The sequence below is a fragment of the Mastacembelus armatus genome, chromosome 1, assembly GCF_900324485.2.
Source record: "Mastacembelus armatus chromosome 1, fMasArm1.2, whole genome shotgun sequence".
Lineage (NCBI taxonomy): Eukaryota > Metazoa > Chordata > Actinopteri > Synbranchiformes > Mastacembelidae > Mastacembelus > Mastacembelus armatus.
In genome coordinates, this window is record NC_046633.1 from 4,612,996 (window position 1) to 4,632,398 (window position 19,403).

General features: G+C 41.5%; 3 protein-coding genes and 1 non-coding gene across 7 annotated transcripts; 2 read left to right on the forward strand and 2 right to left on the reverse strand.

Moving 5' to 3' along the window:
• Positions 1 to 2,444: 2,444 nt before the first annotated feature.
• Positions 2,445 to 8,865, reverse strand: eif3ba (eukaryotic translation initiation factor 3, subunit Ba). Its single transcript, XM_026303365.2, has 19 exons — positions 8,635 to 8,865; positions 7,420 to 7,612; positions 7,197 to 7,316; positions 7,044 to 7,101; positions 6,769 to 6,897; positions 6,528 to 6,685; positions 6,138 to 6,269; positions 5,958 to 6,024; positions 5,832 to 5,878; positions 5,509 to 5,719; positions 5,356 to 5,428; positions 5,160 to 5,282; positions 4,987 to 5,065; positions 4,650 to 4,788; positions 4,421 to 4,546; positions 4,083 to 4,160; positions 3,555 to 3,663; positions 3,362 to 3,474; positions 2,445 to 2,993 (listed from the first exon to the last, which is right to left on the reverse strand). The coding sequence occupies exons 1-18, from the start codon at positions 8,732 to 8,734 to the stop codon at positions 3,374 to 3,376; spliced, it is 2,043 nt and encodes a 680-aa protein (XP_026159150.1). The 5' UTR covers positions 8,735 to 8,865; the 3' UTR covers positions 2,445 to 2,993; positions 3,362 to 3,373.
• On the reverse strand, positions 4,266 to 4,350 carry LOC113128907 (small nucleolar RNA SNORD60). Its single transcript, XR_003295553.1, has one exon. It is a non-coding gene; the product is annotated as a small nucleolar RNA SNORD60 (small nucleolar RNA).
• Positions 8,766 to 14,636, forward strand: brat1 (BRCA1-associated ATM activator 1). 3 transcript variants are annotated; one of them, XM_026303362.2, is made up of 12 exons: positions 8,766 to 9,371; positions 9,730 to 9,884; positions 9,984 to 10,131; positions 10,279 to 10,735; positions 11,276 to 11,395; positions 11,528 to 11,619; positions 11,708 to 11,811; positions 11,892 to 12,078; positions 12,383 to 12,456; positions 12,659 to 12,743; positions 12,866 to 13,140; positions 13,425 to 14,636. In XM_026303362.2, the coding sequence occupies exons 1-12, from the start codon at positions 9,245 to 9,247 to the stop codon at positions 14,328 to 14,330; spliced, it is 2,730 nt and encodes a 909-aa protein (XP_026159147.1). In that variant the 5' UTR covers positions 8,766 to 9,244; the 3' UTR covers positions 14,331 to 14,636. The 3 variants fall into 3 exon arrangements, with proteins under 3 accessions (XP_026159147.1, XP_026159149.1, XP_026159148.1); XM_026303364.2 differs by having other exon boundaries at positions 11,711 to 11,811; XM_026303363.2 differs by having other exon boundaries at positions 11,279 to 11,395.
• Positions 14,637 to 15,617: 981 nt separating this feature from the next.
• On the forward strand, positions 15,618 to 18,650 carry LOC113128528 (GRB2-related adapter protein-like). Of its 2 annotated transcripts, none has more exons than XM_026303936.1 (5): positions 15,618 to 15,713; positions 15,823 to 15,920; positions 16,304 to 16,423; positions 18,078 to 18,387; positions 18,471 to 18,650. In XM_026303936.1, the coding sequence occupies exons 1-5, from the start codon at positions 15,636 to 15,638 to the stop codon at positions 18,648 to 18,650; spliced, it is 786 nt and encodes a 261-aa protein (XP_026159721.1). In that variant the 5' UTR covers positions 15,618 to 15,635. The 2 variants fall into 2 exon arrangements, with proteins under 2 accessions (XP_026159721.1, XP_026159722.1); XM_026303937.1 differs by having other exon boundaries at positions 18,078 to 18,246.
• The last annotated feature ends 753 nt before the right edge of the window (positions 18,651 to 19,403 follow it).

Here is a 19,403-nt window from a genome sequence, read left to right on the forward strand (position 1 = left end):
CTCGCGAGATTTGAGACAGCAGCCACCCACTCATCAACACATGCTGTTTTTACACACTACATTAGAGCGTCCGGATGGGATGAGAAACCCACAAAACCGCCTGCCCCTGTGAGTCTAGTCCCCGAAATAAGGTTCTGAGGTTTGGTTCGGGTGTAACATCATGGTAAAAAAACAGCAAGGCCGTGTTTAAGGGTCTGTGGAAACACATTTAGTTTATAAAAAGTCTAGATATGGAGCTTAAAGTAAGATTAGTAATCGAAAACATTGATTTAGGATCTTATTTTATGAGAAATCAATAATATATACACAATCTAATATACACTATAAGTGTGCATATATTTTTACTTTTAGTCATATATTTTAACATAAAAACCCCAAAGTCTGGTTCACTAGCTCATTTTTTACTAACCTAATCAATAAGTTTAAATAGACTACCATAACACACCCTCTGTATCATTTATTTTCTATCAGGTCAGTTGTTTATTTATTCTTCTGTTCAAGATGTTTAGCAGCCTGGATGGGAGCTCACATTGTCCAAACTAAAACTTTGAGTTCATCGTGACATTTTTTAGACTCAGTATGTTGTTGCAGCCGCTTCCTTCTGGGCCAACAAAATAAAAACAGTAACAATTATACTTGTGATCAAGAAAGTTACCAAAACAAATTAAATGTGATCAGTTAAAATTGGCCTAAAAGTACTTAGAGATAGAAATCCTGGCTACGATCTTAATTGACAGAATAATAAAATCTGTACTTTCATCTGACCTGAGCCTCTCCAATAGTACAAAAGTGCACAGGTTAGAAAGTATGTTCAGCATAATAATGTCTAACACATGCTCTCTCCTTTTGTGCACACATTTGTTTGCTACACAGGCTGTTGTCTGTGACTGACTCAAAGCTCAACCTCTGCTTCTTCATTGGTATTTCTAACATCTGGAAGTCGATGGGAGCATGACGCAGTGGCTGTTTTTGGCCACATAGAGAGTCACAGGCCACAACACAGTGAACATCTGTACAAGAGAGCGTGAACATACATGAGGTCAGTTAAGGTTAATGAGGGAAAAGATCCCTGCAGCCTATAGTGTCAATATTCTAATTGATAGTGGAACAAGTGCCTCTGACCTCACATTTCCTTTAGGGACTAACTATGCGGACTAATCACTCTAAATGGTGCTGGCACATCAAGCACTATCTGTTCCCTGCATGTTGAGTTTATTTTTTGCATTTATTCCAATGACGCAGATGTTAAGTATGACATGCACAACTGTACTGGAGTGGAAATCTCCTCTGACCACTTTATTTATTCACCACAAAGGAAATTATACTGTATTTTATTTATATATATGTTGTGTAAGCAGTTTAAAAGTCATTTGAGCCAGAGTAAGAAGGCCTTAAAATTCTATGAGAAAAGCCAGGCATAACTTTCACCTAAATGAAAGACTAGGTCTCCAGGAAAACAGACAAGGCACATGATTTTGGTTTGCCCTAAATAGTTCAGGAACCTAAAATACACACAAGTTGTAAAGAAGTGAGTGACCTTGACTTGGAAATATTTTTGAACTATGGTAAAAGATGGAAATACTGGAATCAACTTAGAGAAAAGGAATTTGCCTCTTTAGCACATCTACCTTCCTCTTCCCTAGTTTATTACCTTAAACCACAGCTGCAGCAAAGGCAGCGAGATAATGCAGCAGCAGCTGGAATTAAACCCAAACACTGATTTTCTTTAACTGCAGCCTCTGAAGACAAAGATTATGAGATGTGATTTGTTCCAAACAAATCAGTTAAACCATTTAGACTCTAAACTACAGTTATGATGATGACAGAACAAAAGAATCTGTGTTTTTGTGAGTTACTCAAGCATGAAGCTGGATAACAGACCTGCACTCTGGGAGCAAACACAGCAGTAATTACAGTCTCCATCTATCTAATTGAAGCTCATGTTTCATATTTTTTGTAAAATAGTCAGAATTATATGAATTCATAACATGTTTATTATTGAGGTCAAAGGTAAAGGTGGTGTGGTATTTGGCTACATGATATTCAGAGGGATTACTAATATTATGACCACTTTATATATGTAAATGAGCACAAACACCTACAGAGACCGCTGAATATCACACAGGGCATGTTTTTCATTATAGGCACATTTTTTCCCCTGTGTACATGACAAAATGTAGTCCAACTAGTATCTTATTCAATACATCCATGACCTTCTATGAATGTACAGTTATCAAATCAAGATAAAGATCAGGAATGTGTTCACATCTCTATATACAGTTGAAGCTAATGAATACTTTAAGTTTTAATTGAAAGATCTATTTTTCCCCCCAAAATAATCATTTAGCCTATGTGATGCCACACAATAGTCTGATCATGCCACTAAGCTGGACAGAACAGATGTTTCCCTCAATAATAAAGAACCAAACACTAAGACAGAAGAGGCAATAATGAGTTTGAATGTTTATTTAAAGTTACTCCCAATGTGCAACCCTTCCCTGTGTGAAATCCTAGTCTGAAAGGAGGAGGATACAGGCCACTATAGCGCCACATCAGCACATTTATTAACAAGGCTACTTGTTTAGTCACACCACCTCCACCCCCTGCTGGTATGGCACTTTGTGCTGCCCTGTGATAACACACTAGCATGATGAGGCTAGTTCATAGACACCCACTGGATGAAGGTCCAATAAGAGACAGAGCTGAGATTAGAGAGTGAGTGAGTCCAATTAATGAATAGAAAAACAAAAGCAATTGTATTAAATATCAAGTTCCACAGAGGAAATAAAAACCAGAGTGGTGGATGGTGAGAAACAAAATATTCAATATAAAGTACTCGCTCTTGTCCCTCGACGTGGCTGCTGATTGGCAAGGCGCTCTTTAATGATGTCACTGAAGCTGAACTTGTGATAAACCAAGATTCACAGCGTGGTCCTTGTCCTCTCCAATCAAATACTCAGCTCCTCTCCTCCTTCCACACAAAAACGGATGGACTGAGAGAAAAGAACACAGACAGATAACGTATTCCCATTTTGGGTTGGGTTACATAAAAAGATACTGAGAGCATTTGTCAATCAAACAGTCTAAACTCAGTCAGTGTGTGACTGATTTACTAATGTTGTCTAACATCAGGTCAAATTCAACAGCCACATAGGGAATCAAAAGGAATATAAGCTTAGAGTTATTGAATGCTTGTACTCTGGGTGGCAGTTTTACTAAAAGACATTGTTGAGACAATAGGTGTACTAATTTGTGTGACTAATATGCACACACAACAGACTATGGCACCACACAGTGTAGAAGTAAAGTTGTTCCAATAAATCCTAAACTTTCTAACAATCTGCATGTATGTATGTATCACCTGCGTAAGGGACTACAGATCTCCAAGGGGAATGATTTCTTCGTTGATAAAAAACTCAATGGTCTCCTCCTCCCAGTCATCAACATTGCTGTCCAGCTCATCAGTGTCCACACCTGAAGGGACACACAAATATTAAAGGACAGAACTGTCAACAGAAATAAAAGTTCAGGAGTGTGAATGTGAGAGGTCCCACCTCCTCTGAGCTCAAGGCGGATACTCTTTTGTTCATGGTAGTTCTGCAGCGCTGCCTCTCTGTAGCGACGGTACTCCTCCATCATGGCCCTGCGTTTGTCCACCAGCTCCTACTCACACACAAAACATTCGGCATCTTATGTTAAAACATACTATCTAAATCACTATCGTCTAAAAGTCACAACAGGGTCCTTTGCTTCATGAGGACATTTGCTTTATCAGAAATACTCATGTTAAAGCTTGAAAACATCATTTATTCTCTGAAACCATTTTCATTAAATTAGAATACAGATAATACCAGCTTTTAATTCTCTTCCTGAGAGGCAGGAAGATGCCCTTCATTTTAGTAAAATGTTTAGACAATTCCATACTAATTATCTGCTAAAGCTGTTTTAATTAGCACAATTTAAAAAGGCGATCAAAATATTAAAAAGGACCAAATATGTGTAAAGCATAGCATCATTCTCAGCAAACTCCACTCCAAAGAAATCCACATATGATCTAGTTGAAGAGATAAAATGGGCCAAACCTTTGAAGCCTTTGACTGGCTCAGGCGATCCTTCTGTTCAAAGATCTTCGAATACTTCTTAAGATCTTTCTTGATCATCTGTAAGAGACAGAGGGTATTGATTGTGATCTTGCACAGCCATCAGAGATTGATGTGGTTTGTCAACAAATATGTGCTGTATAAATACAAAGGATGATGTAGTTGGAGCCTCAGATCAGAGTTAGAATCAGGAGCCACAGCGCAGCTCTCATACGAGGTGTCAGAAAAGTTAGGTATGTCATCAGTGGCTCCACACACACACACACACACACACACACACACACACACACACAGATAGATATACATAGATAAAATGGTACCTTGATCTGTTCTACACTAAGCAGGGTGGGGGGTCTGGGTCTCCAGAGCAGCTGGCAGAATCGGTCCTTGTTGTTTTTCTGCAGAAGACGGCCCTGGAATGTCCATAGCCAGTATGCATTGTCCACCTAGATAGAGGAACAGGTCAAAGTCAGTAGGATTCTCCAGTGACCAAAGGTGAATTTGTGTGGCAAAAGAACCAAATTTCTGGAGACATGGAACAGCACGTACCTTATGGCTCCACCAGGAGACTGACGTGACAACGTAGCGACCGGTCGGGTCCCACTCCACGTCAGAGGCCATATAGTGTTCTGCTATGTTCATCATGGTGCAGTCTGATGTATCCACAAAGGCAAGTGCTCCATTCATACTACACACAGAGAAAAAAACGTAAAGGCACTGTACACAAGACATACAACAGTGCTGATGCACATACATACAAATTAGTGTGGGCCTCAGATTTGAGTTGAAATCAGAAGCTGAGCTCTCAATAAGAGGTGTAAGAACTGTGACTTAGTTTGACATCAGTGGCTTGTGTGTCTGTCACACACACACAGATTTAACTGACCTCCTGAGTCCAGCCAGCACCATAAATTGTCCCTGTGGGCTCCAGAAAATGCTGTTGGCCTGCTGCTTGTCAAACATCTCTGTAGAAAAGAGAATGGCACATTCAGTGGACATTTACAGGGCATCCTCAACTGTGTAACATAGTCAGTTATTAGTATTATCTCATCTACTCACTTATGAGCTCAATCTTGCCGTTGTTTTTAACATGATAGAAGGAGGCATTGATTCTGGGAGACTCTCCATGGAGAACAGCAAATTTGCTGCCATTGGGTTCCCATGCAAATGCTATGATGCTTTCTGTTAGCAAAAAACAACAAGTTAGGTTTACTCTCTATAGGAAACATCCACCACTGTGCGTTTGTGTTCTTACCCTTCATCTCCACCACATCAACAGGAACCTGCTTCTCTCTCATGCGGAAGATTTCAAAGTTGGTGACAACACCCTGAAAACGGAAATGAATAAATTTAGCCTTTGATTTTTACCACATAAATACTGTATGTGCACCCCCCCTTCTCCATATACCTGTGTTCCTTTAGGGGTTCTGTCCACTTTGACACACAGGTAATCTCCATTCTTTTGCCAGTGCAGTTTGCAGTCGACAACATTGAAGAGGTTGCGGACCCGGATCTCTTGACGTGAAGGCATCTGCATCAGAGTCACTCTGGCTGGGATGTCTTTGTCTTCAGGTACCCAGAATGCTATGATGTTGTCCCCAGGAGACCATGAGAAGTCCCTGCAGACGCACACACCGATTCTTGTTAATATCTCTATTCAGAATGCTGTCACAATTGAAAACACGTAACTACGAAAAAGAAACCCTTTAAATAATTATCAAGGACTCTTACTTGATCCCAGTAATCTTGAGACTCTTCTTGTCGAGCAAACCCATAGACTGAAAAGAGCAGAAACAAGGCTTTAATATCACTTGCACACATTAACAAAACTGCATATATTTCTGTAATTAGACTCACTGGAGTTTCATATATGCTCAGTGTGTCTGGCGTCATCCTGGCAAAGAACTTTCCATCATGGCTCCATCTGAAGACAAATGAACACCATTAAAGTGTGTTCAAACACCTCACCCAATAACAAATGCAACACCACTGACGTTGTCACAGTTTTACAACAGCAGAAACGTGTAGTCAACTCACTTGAATATGGGCCAGTGCGCAGAGCTCTCGCAGTGGAAGCCTCTCTTCTTCTGTCCGGTCAGAATGTCCCAGATGATGATGGCCTGTGGGTCCTCCTTAGTGTCCATCAGTGGACTGAAGGTCACAACATACCTGTAAAGAAGAGGAATAAGATCACTAATGAATAATTATGATTCCCCCCCCCCCCCCCCCCCCCCCCCCCCCAAACTGAATGACAGAGCTAAAAGTGAGATGGGGTTTATGTTTCTGTATAATCCCATTACTAAAACTGCTGTATTACAACACTGAGAAATACATCAGTTTTACTGTTGCAAACCTTTTTACTTCAGTAAAACATGATACTACTTACTTGACAGAATGTGTCAATGTGTCACCAGTAATGTTGATTACCTCTCACATGGTGAAAAGTCGATGAGGGACACTCCCTGATGGCTGAACCTCTGAATCTGTTTGAACTTCTCGCCACCCCACAATGCAATGCCACGTTGGTGGAATGTGGCCAAGTAGGTGCCTTTCGGAGACCAGCGCACATACGTCTCTGTCCAGCGCTGCATCAAGACACAAAGTGTTGTTAGTCTGCACAGTAAGCAGTATTGTTGAATTACATCTCATACAACTCTATACAACTTACTGCTCTCTCTTCTACTGTAATTGGCTCCTTAGCATCATTAGAGAAAATGGCGGTCCTCTCCCCAGCTTCATATATCACACTGTACTGGTCACGGCAGTCTGGGTCCTCAATCCAATGTCGCATATTACCCTAAAGAGACAGAGCTAATGAAGCTTAGTGTATTTTACTTATTCTGCTCATATGATGTACTCAGTTTCACAGGGGTCATATATAGTAAAAACTGAGATCCTTCAATTATTTTAAGTGAAAGGAGAAGTAAATAAAAACACACTCACAAAATCTTTGAAAGGCTGCTTCTCTGGAGTTTCCCACTCATCACTGATGTTCATGTACCTGAGCAAAAGTAAGGGAACAAAATTAGTGTACTTGTACTGCATGCATCCACAGTCACATCTGCTGCATTTCTGCATCAGACATGGTACACTTACTTGTCAAAGTCAGTGAAGAGATTGACCCGGAACGTATGCTGTTTATCGAGTTTATATCCATCTGCGTTCTTTACTGCCTCAAGGGCCTGGTTGGGAGAAGCATACTCCAAGAAGATATACCTGCATACACAAAAGTTAAGTTTTGGACCTTAAAAACTACAGCAGTGTAAAGGGAACAACAGAACACACAGTAAAGTAAATCTGCGAGATAACAGGATCATACCCTTTGGTCATGCCATCAGCCTCTGGATAGAACTCAGTGGTGATCTTTCCAAACTTGGAGAAAATCTTGTGGATGACGTTCTTGAGTTTCTCCAAACGCTCTGGCCCCACCTGAGGAACATTGTCCACCACCACCACCGAGTCAATGCCGTCAGCCTCCTGGGGCTTCTCCCTCAGGATGTCATCCAGAAGCTCTGAAGAGCAGAGAGGACGGAGGGAAGGGGCAGATCAGGGAGAGCAAGAGAAAAATTAAGACACATATATCATACACCAGCATTAGTATGGTTTTCCTAATACAGTGGGGCCTTCAATTCAAAACTGCAAGAGACCAATGACATTTTGTTTTTTAACATAAGGTACCAAACGTTCATTTTGTACCACTGTCACGTGTAGCAGTTATCCAGTGATGGTGCACCATGACAAAAACTATTTAAAGATGTCACTGGGAATTTCTTAGAAAATAACTGATAGAATAATCAAAATGTCTTTTGCAGCTCTCCAGTCAATGGAAGCACATTCAGCACTTAGTCGACCATACAGCTGAACTAATACCTCTTTAAATCCCAGGCTGCACATTATAATCACCCTTAAGCTAGGACTTATTGAAGGACTGATCTGGGGAGGAGTTTTAATCATTTTGCTGGGGAGTTGTCAAAAATCCCTGGAGTCTGTTTCACTATGAAACAGTCCTTAGTGTTCTTCTTAGTGAACACGGCTTATTCAAGCGGAGTCAAACTAACGTGCAATTCGGGTTTAATGTGCAGGGCGGGGAGCGTGGACTCCACTCATCGGGGTGGTAACAGCTAACTATTAGCTTTTACTAACAGCTGCTTTATGGAAACCACAGACTGCCTGGTCGCAGCACCGCTTTTGACTTCAATTCCCCACGTTTCACATCAAGTTATATTGTCTTGTAACAAAGACAAGGCCACAGTGAGTGGCTGTCTGGGCTCTGGGTGAGGCTCCAATGAGCGTTAAATGAAACTATGATAACATCGGTGGGTGTTAGCAGCCGGCTAATGTGAGAGGTAGCTACTTTTGATAGAGCTGGCTGTATCGGTGCTTTATTGCTAATCATGCTCAAAAATCTAGACCCTGGTAATTAATTATATCCCGCTAGCTTCGCAGCATCTGTAGCAGCACCACCCCTTGATCAGCCCTCAGCTAACGGTTAGCAACAGGCCAGAAAGCCGGGGTCTTTCCTGCCGCCGCTCACCCTCATCATCGATGTCATCCACGAAGTCCTCCGGGTCGCTGAAAGAGGGCTCCTCCTCTTCATACTCGGGGTCATCCACCATATCCACCGTGTCTTGCATTTAACAGGACTATGAAAATGTTTTGTCGCTAAAACGGAGCAAAATCCCCCAAAATGAAGAGACCAGCAGGACTCGGCCGGTGCGGTACCATGTGCGTGTACGTGAAAATGGACGATATGACGGAAACATCATACCGGAAGCTACTCTCAGGCGCTTGGATAAGAAAGTAGAGTTGTAAAACACATGGAATGGTAGTGTTTAGGCGGAAATGCATTACGCTCATTCTATTTATATATTTATAGATCAGGAAACGGTGCAGCTGCCTGTTACGACTCTTACATTTTACATTGAACGAAGAAATAAGAGGGAAGTCGCACACCGGTAGAGCCAAACCATTTCCCGCGAGATGGACGTTTAGTAAAACTACAATAGAAAAATAGAAGTTGGTTTTTTTGCCAGCTGCACCACATAAACAAGATTTCAGCTAACTGTGTATGTTTCAGTGTAACCAGCTAGCATCGAGCTATTATCGCCCTGCCACTGTTATTTTAATAGTTAAGTTATAGCACCATGGACAGAGAGTGTGTGTCGCTGCTGCCCCGGGTCTGTGAGGTCCTGGCGGACTCACGGAGGTCTCTGCCCGATGACACCAGCCTGGAGAAACTGCTGGACTGGTTCACAGAGCTCACTAAGTCTGGTTGGTCCTCACACTAGAGGGATAATGAGGTTTTGTCATTTTTACTCCTGCTGCCTTCCTCCATGTACCATGTGCCTGAATAGGTGGAAGCACACACACTTTATTTATCTAACAAGTGATGCACAAGGTGACATCTCCAAAGCTCTCTTGTTTTTATCCAGAGACATTCAGTTTAATAATATTCATCTCTACATGTGAGCTAATTGTTTTAGCACTACTAATAATGAAGATGCCATGAGGAACCTGGAGGTCAATAGGGCACCTCAGCTCCATTTTGCTCCACTGAGGGTTAATCCAACCCCTGATCTATAGATGATTAATGAAGCTGTAACAGTGTCATCTCTATCTTTTCTACCAGTTAAAGGAGCCTCTCTGCTGGAGACCTGCCCATGTCTGCTTGAATTCATATCCACTGTGGTTTACAACACAGCTTCAGACCCCGGTGTCCTCTCCTTCACTCTCAAACTCACTGGCTTAATGGGCGCTACTGAGAAAGGCTTCACAATGCTCCAGGTAGAGCTCCTGCCTCCTTGTATCTTTACAAATTATTCTAAATCCTGCCAGTACTGACAGTAACCTCACTCTGGTCATGTCCCACCCACCCCTTCACAGGAGTGCTCCGTTCTGGACCTGGCCTTTAACGTTCAGCACTGGCAAAAAGCTGCGCTCTGGGGTGATCCCTGTATACGGATTGGCTGGATCCATGGCTTACAGAGCATGTTGCAACATCCAAAGGCTCTCACTTTCTTTGTGCAGTCAGGTGATGAAACACAGTTTGGTTCTAGGAAAACAAGCAATAACATTTTCCCCATTTTTCTTTTATAGGTTTTTATCATTAATATTCAACCCTTAAATATAATGCCAAAATACCACTTAAATGTGTCTTTCTCTATGTTTCACTCTACAGATTTCATTGAGCCGTTGCTACAACTCCAAACAGACGCAAGTCTCTTTGTTGCCTCAGCTGCTAATCAAACGCTCGCCCACATCCTGGTCTTCTTTCAGCTGCCCTTGTTTACAGGATGTAACAGCACCAGTAAGAAAGATGAGGATGACAAGAGGGCATGTGCCTGCACCACAGACTTACAACACCCAGCTGTCACCGTGGAGACCAGTCCAGAATATGATGCTGTTGTCATGGCGATCTCAGAGTACCTTAGGGAGTCACTGGTTCCTAAAGAAAACACAGAGTTGCATCAGAGTCTGCAGCTCCTCAAACTGCTGGCCCTGCTCCTTGCCCAGGCCAGGCCTCCTCTCAGGGACACACTTCTCCGCACAGTCACAGCCTCTCTGGAGGAACTGGTGACAACAGGCTACAGTCCACTCACACTGCCTCTGATGGATGTCATTCTGGCTGCATACAGGTGGACCAACGCTCTTATATGAACACAGTAGAGTAGGACTTTAATGCTCCCTAGAGGCGGTTTGTTTTCAATACAGTAGTCACATGTGCAATAACAGCAGCAACATAAGCAACAATGACAAGACTAAAAGAATACAGATAATACATAAGTTGAAGTCTTTGTCACAGCAGTAAGCCAGCAGTCTTTAATTCTCGTGTCATTTTCTACGTCTCGTGTTTTTAATGTCATTATTTTCAGCTGTGCTTTTTCTGCTATGACACTGAAAGGTCTTTTTTATGAAGGCCTATAGTGGTGACTTGATACTAATGAAAAACAGCACAATTAAATAATGTTTCTTTATCTCCAATTGTCAAATATGAGTCCAAAAAAACATACATCCTAGTTTATATACTGCAGAGAATGAATCAAACTAATGTGCATTATGGATTTAGACCAAAGCTGTAGACTAGCTGAACTGCTGCTGTATGTCATTATAATCATATCAAGTCAGCTTTTAGTGAGTGGGCTCCGTGTTAAAAGTCTCTTAACATTTGTCATCAGCAGCTCCAGCACAGATAAATCAGACACACACATCACCCATCTTCTGTCGTCCATGTTGAACGCCAACAAACCCGCTGACCTTATTCATGCTGCAGCTGCCGTTCTCCGCAGGGGCCAACAGTAAGCATCTGTTCATGACACACCTTCACACTCTCACAGAATGTGGATTCATTCTCATCCTCATAAGCTCAAGTTGTGCAGGTCATGAGTCAAGTGATTTTTGTTGTTTTCTTTTACCGTCTTTCTATCCAGTGACACTGTGCACACGTCCTGGGCTGTGAGAATACTACTGCTGCCCCTCGACATAATAACTGGTCACACTCTATTGGGGATTAATACTGCAGGTAATACAAAGATATTTACAGTAATAAAATGAAAAAAGAAATGGTCTGCTAGTATCTATGTAAATAAATACATTTTCTGTTCCTGCAGCAGATGAGCATCGCTTTTCAGTGGTAGAACATCTGAAGAGTAAAACATCCTGCATCTCTATGATCTGTGTCTCTCTGACAAACACACCACAGATCACACTCATGGTGAGGCTCTATGGTGCACAGCAAATGGACTGTATATCCTATGTGTAGCAGTCTAACATCACTGTCTCTCTTTCCTTTAGTCTGCTGGCTGCCTCCCCTGCCCTCCAGTTTTAATTGCAACTGCAGTTCTGTTATTGTTACGTGTCTGCAATGGCCACATTCCCTCCTCATCCACTGGCTGTACTGAGGTTTTCAGGAATGTAATCGGCAGTGGCAAAGTTCAGAAATGTGCTCTAGAGGCTTTGGCAACTCTCAACAGCAGCCCAGGTAAAACTGTCTGAATGTGTGGTGCAATCCAATTACAAAAACATCCTTAGCCTTAATTTAGTAGGTGATCTAAATATGTAATACTAAATGCTAAAAACATACCTTAGGGCTTTGCAGAAGATCATATTCTGTTTGAGTAGCCAAATGTCTATTATGCAAATGATGAATTAAAGATAATGAAAATGTGAATTAGTTTATGTAGAGTAATATGTACAAACAGAACAATGGAAGACAAAAACAAATATGTACACACAAGTGCTAGACAAATATTACATTGATATTTTATTGTGTGTGTGTATTTAAGGAGCAAAGGAAAAGATGAGTGAGGTGTTCACAGTTCTGATCGAATATCTGGACAATCCTCTTTCTGACCCCACTGTAAGTTTATGTGTTTATATATGTAGTATTTTTGTCATTAAAGAGGTTTAGTTATACTAACATTACACTATATAATACTTTATGTCAAAAATTTACGTTAATATTCAAAGTATGTGGACAAACGTAAAGTAGTATTCCACTGTTGAACATCTTATTCTAAAATTCAGAAAAATCCCAAATAAAATGTCTGTCTGTTTCTCAGGTAATACACAAGTCCTTCCAGGCCTTAATAAAATGGATGTGTGTGTGCAAAGACCTCTCATCTATAACAGACCAGCTCAAACAAGGTGAAGTTCATCAAAAGCTCCTAAATACTCTACAACTACTACTACAACAAAAACAAGAGTGTATTGGCTGTGTCAGTGGCATTATATTGGCATTATATTGTGTGGGTGTGTGTCCCTGTTAGATCTTGTTGCGGTAGTGAAGAAACGTGTATGTGACATGCGCTGGGAGGTGAGAGACTCAACTGTAGAGTTTCTGGGAAAAGTGGCAGATGCCCTGAAATCACCTGAAGAGTGTGACATGCCTGAGGATCTGCTAGGCGGATGCTCCTGTACCACTCCTCTCCTGAAGGAGGCGCTGCAGGATCCAGAGAGTTACGTGAGAGCCAGTGCCATCTCTGCACTGGCACAGACACTTGCACACAGCTGGCAGCAGGGGGCAGTACTCACCCAGGAACAGGTAGACAAATCATTTTGTAACTTTTAGTATTTTTATGTACAGTTTATTATGACCCAAAATATAGATCTAGATTTCAAATGACTTAATATAACCTGCTGCTGTTTTTTGTACTGGACCAAGGCAAAGTTTCTACATAAAGATGCTGATCCAGTGTGTATTAGTGTATTTCATATGTTTTCATCATCCAACTTTCTACATATACCACATAACTAATGTAGTTTTCTCCTAAGTTTCCCAGTCAGATGCAGAATTCTCAATAATTCCAACAATCTGTGTGTCCTCAGACTGAAATAGTGAGCCAGCTGCTTGAAATTCTCTCCCAGGACACAGAGGGATTCGCCAGGAGGGCAGTTATACAATTCTTCATCGCCTGGTTCTTGTCACGATCCTCTCACTCTCTTTCATCAACATCTACCTCCTACTCTCTCCTGATAAACTCTGTGCGCTCTGTCCTCTCTCTCGGCAGCGCTGATCTGGACTGGGAGGTCAAAGTTCACACGCTGGAGCTGGTTGAGCTGCTTCTGGATGAAGCTTTTTCAGGTCACCAGCGTTACAACAAGGACTCAGATTCACATCCTGCCTCACTACACCCCTACGCTGTTGTCTCTGACCAGGCCTACACACTTCATTCACACCCTGGGACACACACAGAGGGTGTGGAGTCAGACTTGGCCGGTGCATTGAACAGTCTGGTCGAGCTGGGAGTCATCTCAGTGTTGTTGAGTGGCCTGGTTGACTGTGATAGACCTGTGGGTTTAAAGGCCTGTCGACTGCTGATAAAACTGAGAGAGACTGTCTGTCCTCTGTCGCTAGAGGCTCTAGATGCATCTGCTACCATGGCAACAGTAACCAGGGTATCCTGTGAAATTCCTGGACGGGGCTGGGGCCAGGAGATCAAAAAGATACTCGGGATGAAGAAGAGTGACTGGAATAACCAGGTGGTCGTGACTGCTCAGAGAAGTTTCAACGGAGCAGACGGGGTTGAGTCTGAAGGCGATGGCGTGTGTGTCGGTGTGTGTGAGGTGTTGAGGTCTCTGGGTTTAGATGAGAGGCTGAATGTCCTGACTCAAAGCAGTGACCATGTCCATAACTCCCCATTTTCTCTGCTGCAGGACATACTGATTTCAAGTGCCAAAAACACTCATCCAGGCACACAACCAGGACAAGAAGTCATAGTGGACTGTTACTGACACACACATACACACACATACAGTCTTATGGTGGGAAATGTTCTTATTAAAATTTCATTAAATATGAGATAGGAAGTTGTTGAACATGGACTTATCATGACATAATGTTGTGTTTTCATTGATTTTTCAGTTCAGATGCAATGTAGTTGCAATTTGTGTTTGCTTTCAGCCAAGGGCAGTCACAATTCAACAGGACACTTTTATTCATGCCTTCAATTGAAACTGGACAAGACCCACACTCGTGTTTATCACCACACTGCAAATCTATATTTTTGCTTTATTTAAGCCATTACTCATCTTTAGCTGCCAGGCTGATGCAACTCTTTTGTGAATGTCTTAATACCTTACATTTAAGAATAATAAACATAAAGTTTCTTCTTTGTGAAACATGTTTACGTTTTTTGTTTACTCAGCTCCAAGTTGATAGCCCAACCACGCCTCCTAATGCGTCCTCTCTATCTGTTGTTGTGGTGACTGTGCTACCATGATGTTTATTTTGATCACTTTCCATTTAGCTGTTCTTAAGACACAATTGCTATAATTCTTATGAAGATCACTTTTTCTAAGTATAATACACAATCAACTTCACTTACCTCAGCTGCTGTAGATGATGAGAAACATACTTTTGATAGATACTAAGATCACTAGGTGACACCTTTTCAAGCCTTCTTCACAGAATAAATGTATAAATAGCTCAAAAAAATAACTTGGCCTAAATTAGAACAAGCATAGACTCAAAATAGTAGCATTGAGGGAAGAAAAGGAAATGACATTTAAACAAGACTTGCAACAATTAGTATGTGCAGTGTCACTGTAATACATACAGCACAGCTGAGATAGTAGCATGAGGAGCCTGTAAATGACAGAGTTTGTTTTTAAAGAATTGTAATAATCATAATAATCATAGACTCCAAATGATTTCACTGTATTCTAGGTTATTTTCACTCCTGTCTCTTTTTTTCCATCCACTTTCACTGATTTCCCTGGTGGAAATGCTTCATTAAAACCCCAGAGTCTAAAGTGTGTAGACATCACAGATGGAGATGAAGAGGGCAGTCGCCACCTCCACGTGTTCACACACTCTCAGAGTTGGTCACATGGAAGAACAGAGGGACACACGCACAGAGAAAACTTCTCATTAACTAATGAGCAGGATGTCGACGACTACACACACACACACACACACACACACACTAATTATCTCATCCTGTAATAGTGTCGTCGTCCTGCTGTGCTTTACTCACACAGCTGTATTCTCTCTTCATTCATGAAGTGAAAATATTTCTGTGGCTGACTCTGTCCAACATGGAGGCGGTTGCACTTTTCTCTTTCACAGCATCAGAAGCAGCCGAGCTCAGTTTCCAGAAAGGTGGCATTATCAAGGTATGTGTTTGTGTTTATGTTGATGTTTAAAATATTTGAATTTGCCAAAACTGACACTAATGTTTGTGCACGTTTACACAGTAAGAGTAATTCTGCATGTGTGTTGTAGGTGACAGAAATGGAGGATGATTCTTGTTGGTTCACAGCAGAGATCAATGGGAAGCGTGGCTACGTGCCTGAAAACCATGTTTCCCTCCTTCCTCATCCGTAAAAAATCTCATTTATGCACATATACATATATACATATATATATTACAACAAAGTTAGTTTAGGGTAGAGAGCTGGCATTGAACTGTAATGTAGTACAGATTTTATTTTATTACCATCACTGACAACAGTGGTTTCCAACCTTTTAGAATTGTGACCCCTTAAAAATGAGTCATTCTCTACTTGGGATCCTTCAGTACAGGCTGTGACCTCGCTGGTCAAACAAAAAGTGATTTTTTTGATTGTGACTTAATTTGTGTTTCATGTTAAAATAAGAAAATAATCACAATATTAGGTCAGAAATGTTCTTTCCCTCACTGTATTCCTAAACTAAATTTATTAAGGATAGGGTACAATTTTCCTGCTCATGTATCTTCTGGTAGGTGGTTTGCAGGACGAGTATCGAGACATGAGGCTGAACAGCGTCTTCGCTGGCAGGACACTGGAGTATTCCTGGTTAGAGAGAGTGAATCAGCTCCTGGAGAGTTTTCGCTCTCTGTTAGGTCAGTGAATGCATCACATGTGCTTCATCCATATTCAAAATGGGATTATTACTCTGAGAAAGTCAAATCTCATATTGCAGACTGATGTAACGTTTCTGTTGCTGTATTTTGATATTAATGACATTCAAAACACTTGCATGCTACGGTGCACTAGTTTTATTTGCATGTGCTGAATCTGCTGTGCTACTGTAACTCCCCAGCCATCCACCACTCCCTCAGAACAGCTGCTGCTTTATGACCAAGGAGATAAACATCTGCTTCTGGGTCACATCTCAGAACCAAGTGACAGTTTTGACACCTTGCTGATAGATTAAAGTGTACAAACAGAAGTGTCGGTGAGACATAGAGGCAGCAGCATCTCCTTCTTATATTACGTGTGCTGCAGAATGTTTGTTTTCCATCACACTGAGCACATTAGGAGGTTACAGCATCCACATGTCTTTGAGTGTGTGTCAGAGTTGGGAGAGAGGAGAGCCAGACTGTTTAAATATGTTCTCTGTGAACCCACTGCACTAAAAATATCACAGCTACATAGACAGTAAGTGTGTGAGGAGGAAGTGTTATTTGGGTCACACAAGTGACATGGGACACATTTAATCATTGAGGGTAAATTAAATGTGTTCAATAATCAGGGCATTATGTAACACCCTTTTAATTAAACACAGCTACATTATGCAATCGACACATGTCGTAGAAATGCATGTACGTTCTGTGTGCACGTTAATGTTTTAAGTTATCTATCTAACTTCTGCTTTCCAGGGCAGAGTTAAGAGGTGGGCTTTACTTACACACACATAGACACTGAAACAGCACAACCACAAAGTAATCCTAAAGTGATCAGCAGAAGGTGATAACATTCAAGGACAGTGCATAGGACTCATTAGAGTTTTAAAGTTTGTAAATAGCAGCAGTGGCCTATTAAAACTGCACTTAATTATCTGCACTGTGTTTAGACTGCATTACATGCTATTCTTACATGGAACAGGGGAGGCCACCTATCACAGGACTAATTCATATACCTGCACAATTTAACAGTAAATATAGTAAATCTAAATCTAATCCATTTAGCTACTTTAGTTTCAGGGTCCTGGTCTCATGCATGTTGACTCCCGTCACACTGTCATGACTTGCTGGGACTCTTGAATTGGCCAGAGCCATTACTAAGGTGATTGTGTCTGACCTACAATGACAAAGTCTGTTGTCAAAAGGTCAATACACAGTCACAGCTGCAACAGAGAATAGACAGATCACATAAAAATGCAATACAGATTACTCCCAGCTCAACAGTGCAGTGATAAATTATACACCACAACAACATAAGAAATTATGGATTAGCTCTAGTGTGCTCAGAATCTTTTGCGTATGATCAGTGAGGAGGCCATTGCAGAAAATAAATGTACATATAAGTTTTCTCTGCTGATGTGTTTGTTCATGTGTGTTGACATTTGAGATTTCTAGTCTGTAAAAATACCTACACAATGGGGAGGTTTCATTCCCACACTAGCACAGTTTGCACAACACACCTGAGTGCATTCCGAAACAAAAAAACAGGCAGAGGAATGAAAAAGCAACAGGTGCTAGAGAATAAAGGAGTGTGTATGTGAGAATTTCTCCCCTATACGTTTCACACATTGGCACCTCTCTTGTGTTGCAGCTATGGGGACAGGGTGGAACATTTCCGAGTCCTGGAGGGGGGCGGTCAGTACTGCATCTGGGACAAATCGTTTCGCTCCCTCAACCGATTGGTGGATTTCTACAGGACTCACAGTATCGCTGTGGAGCAAGTGGTCTGCCTTAAAGATGCTCCCTCATCCCCTTCCCTGGTGTCCTACCTTGGATTCAACCCCTATCCCAACCCTTATAAAATCAGCTCTCAGGAGTCCCTCCCACCAGCCCGCCCCTACTCCCACCCCTCTCACCTGGAGAGCGTATCCTCCACACGTCTGCTGGAACCAAATGTGCGGGTATGACAAATCATTCAGAAGTAGCTTGTACTTTTTGGATTTCTGTTAAATAAACACCTGTTTGTCTCACTGCCTTTGTGTAGAAACCTCGTCTGGCTCAGGCCCTCTGTGACTACACCCCCCCTCACACTGCCCACCTCCACTTCCTGCGTGGCGACATCATTGACGTCCTGGACTGCTCTAGTTCACTGACCTGGAGAGGGCGCTGTCGAGGCCGAGTGGGCATCTTCCCCCCAGAATATGTTCAGCCGTTGTACCACTGACACTCTATCAAGTTCATCACTGTCAGTATCATTGACATTGTCTAGTGACTTCCCTTATTCAATGACTGAATAAGTGGTAAAACAATCAGTCCAATAAGTGATTAGTCAGTCAACATAAAATTAATTGATAGAAACATTTACTATTGATTAAAGACTCTGAAAACAAAACGCCACAGTAACCATGTCCACTCATGTCTTACTATATTTATCCTGACTTGAACCACACTCTAACCCGTTATGTTTGCTCACTCGTGAGTCTTGGGAGCTGATGTTTAGTGTCTCGTGACTGTCTGCAAAGCTGTGACCTTTGTGGAGTTTTTACTCAGACAGAAGAGGTTTAATTAAAGTGAGTGGTGCAACATTAAACTATGAAAACCTCCTCAATTTTGGACCCTCCCGCTCTCTATTAACTGAAAGGTCACTAACACAAATTTGCAAGGTCAAAGTTAAGTTGAGTTGAGTTAACCATGTAACATTTTACACTGATTTATTTTGTCAAAGACTCCACAGATCATGGGGATTATATAGAAATGAATTCTATATACAACTGAAGACTTTTTGGACAGCTATACTCAACATGCAATAAAAAGATGCCACAGTTTAATATTTTTCTATATTGTACAGACACTGAATGAAAAATGAACGAGCAGATTAATCAGTAAAACTAGAAACCAGTTTTTGCAAGACTGAGCCTCAGTATCTTTGTTTTACCAACAGCCTGTACTGAATATATTAATTACATATTTTAAATCA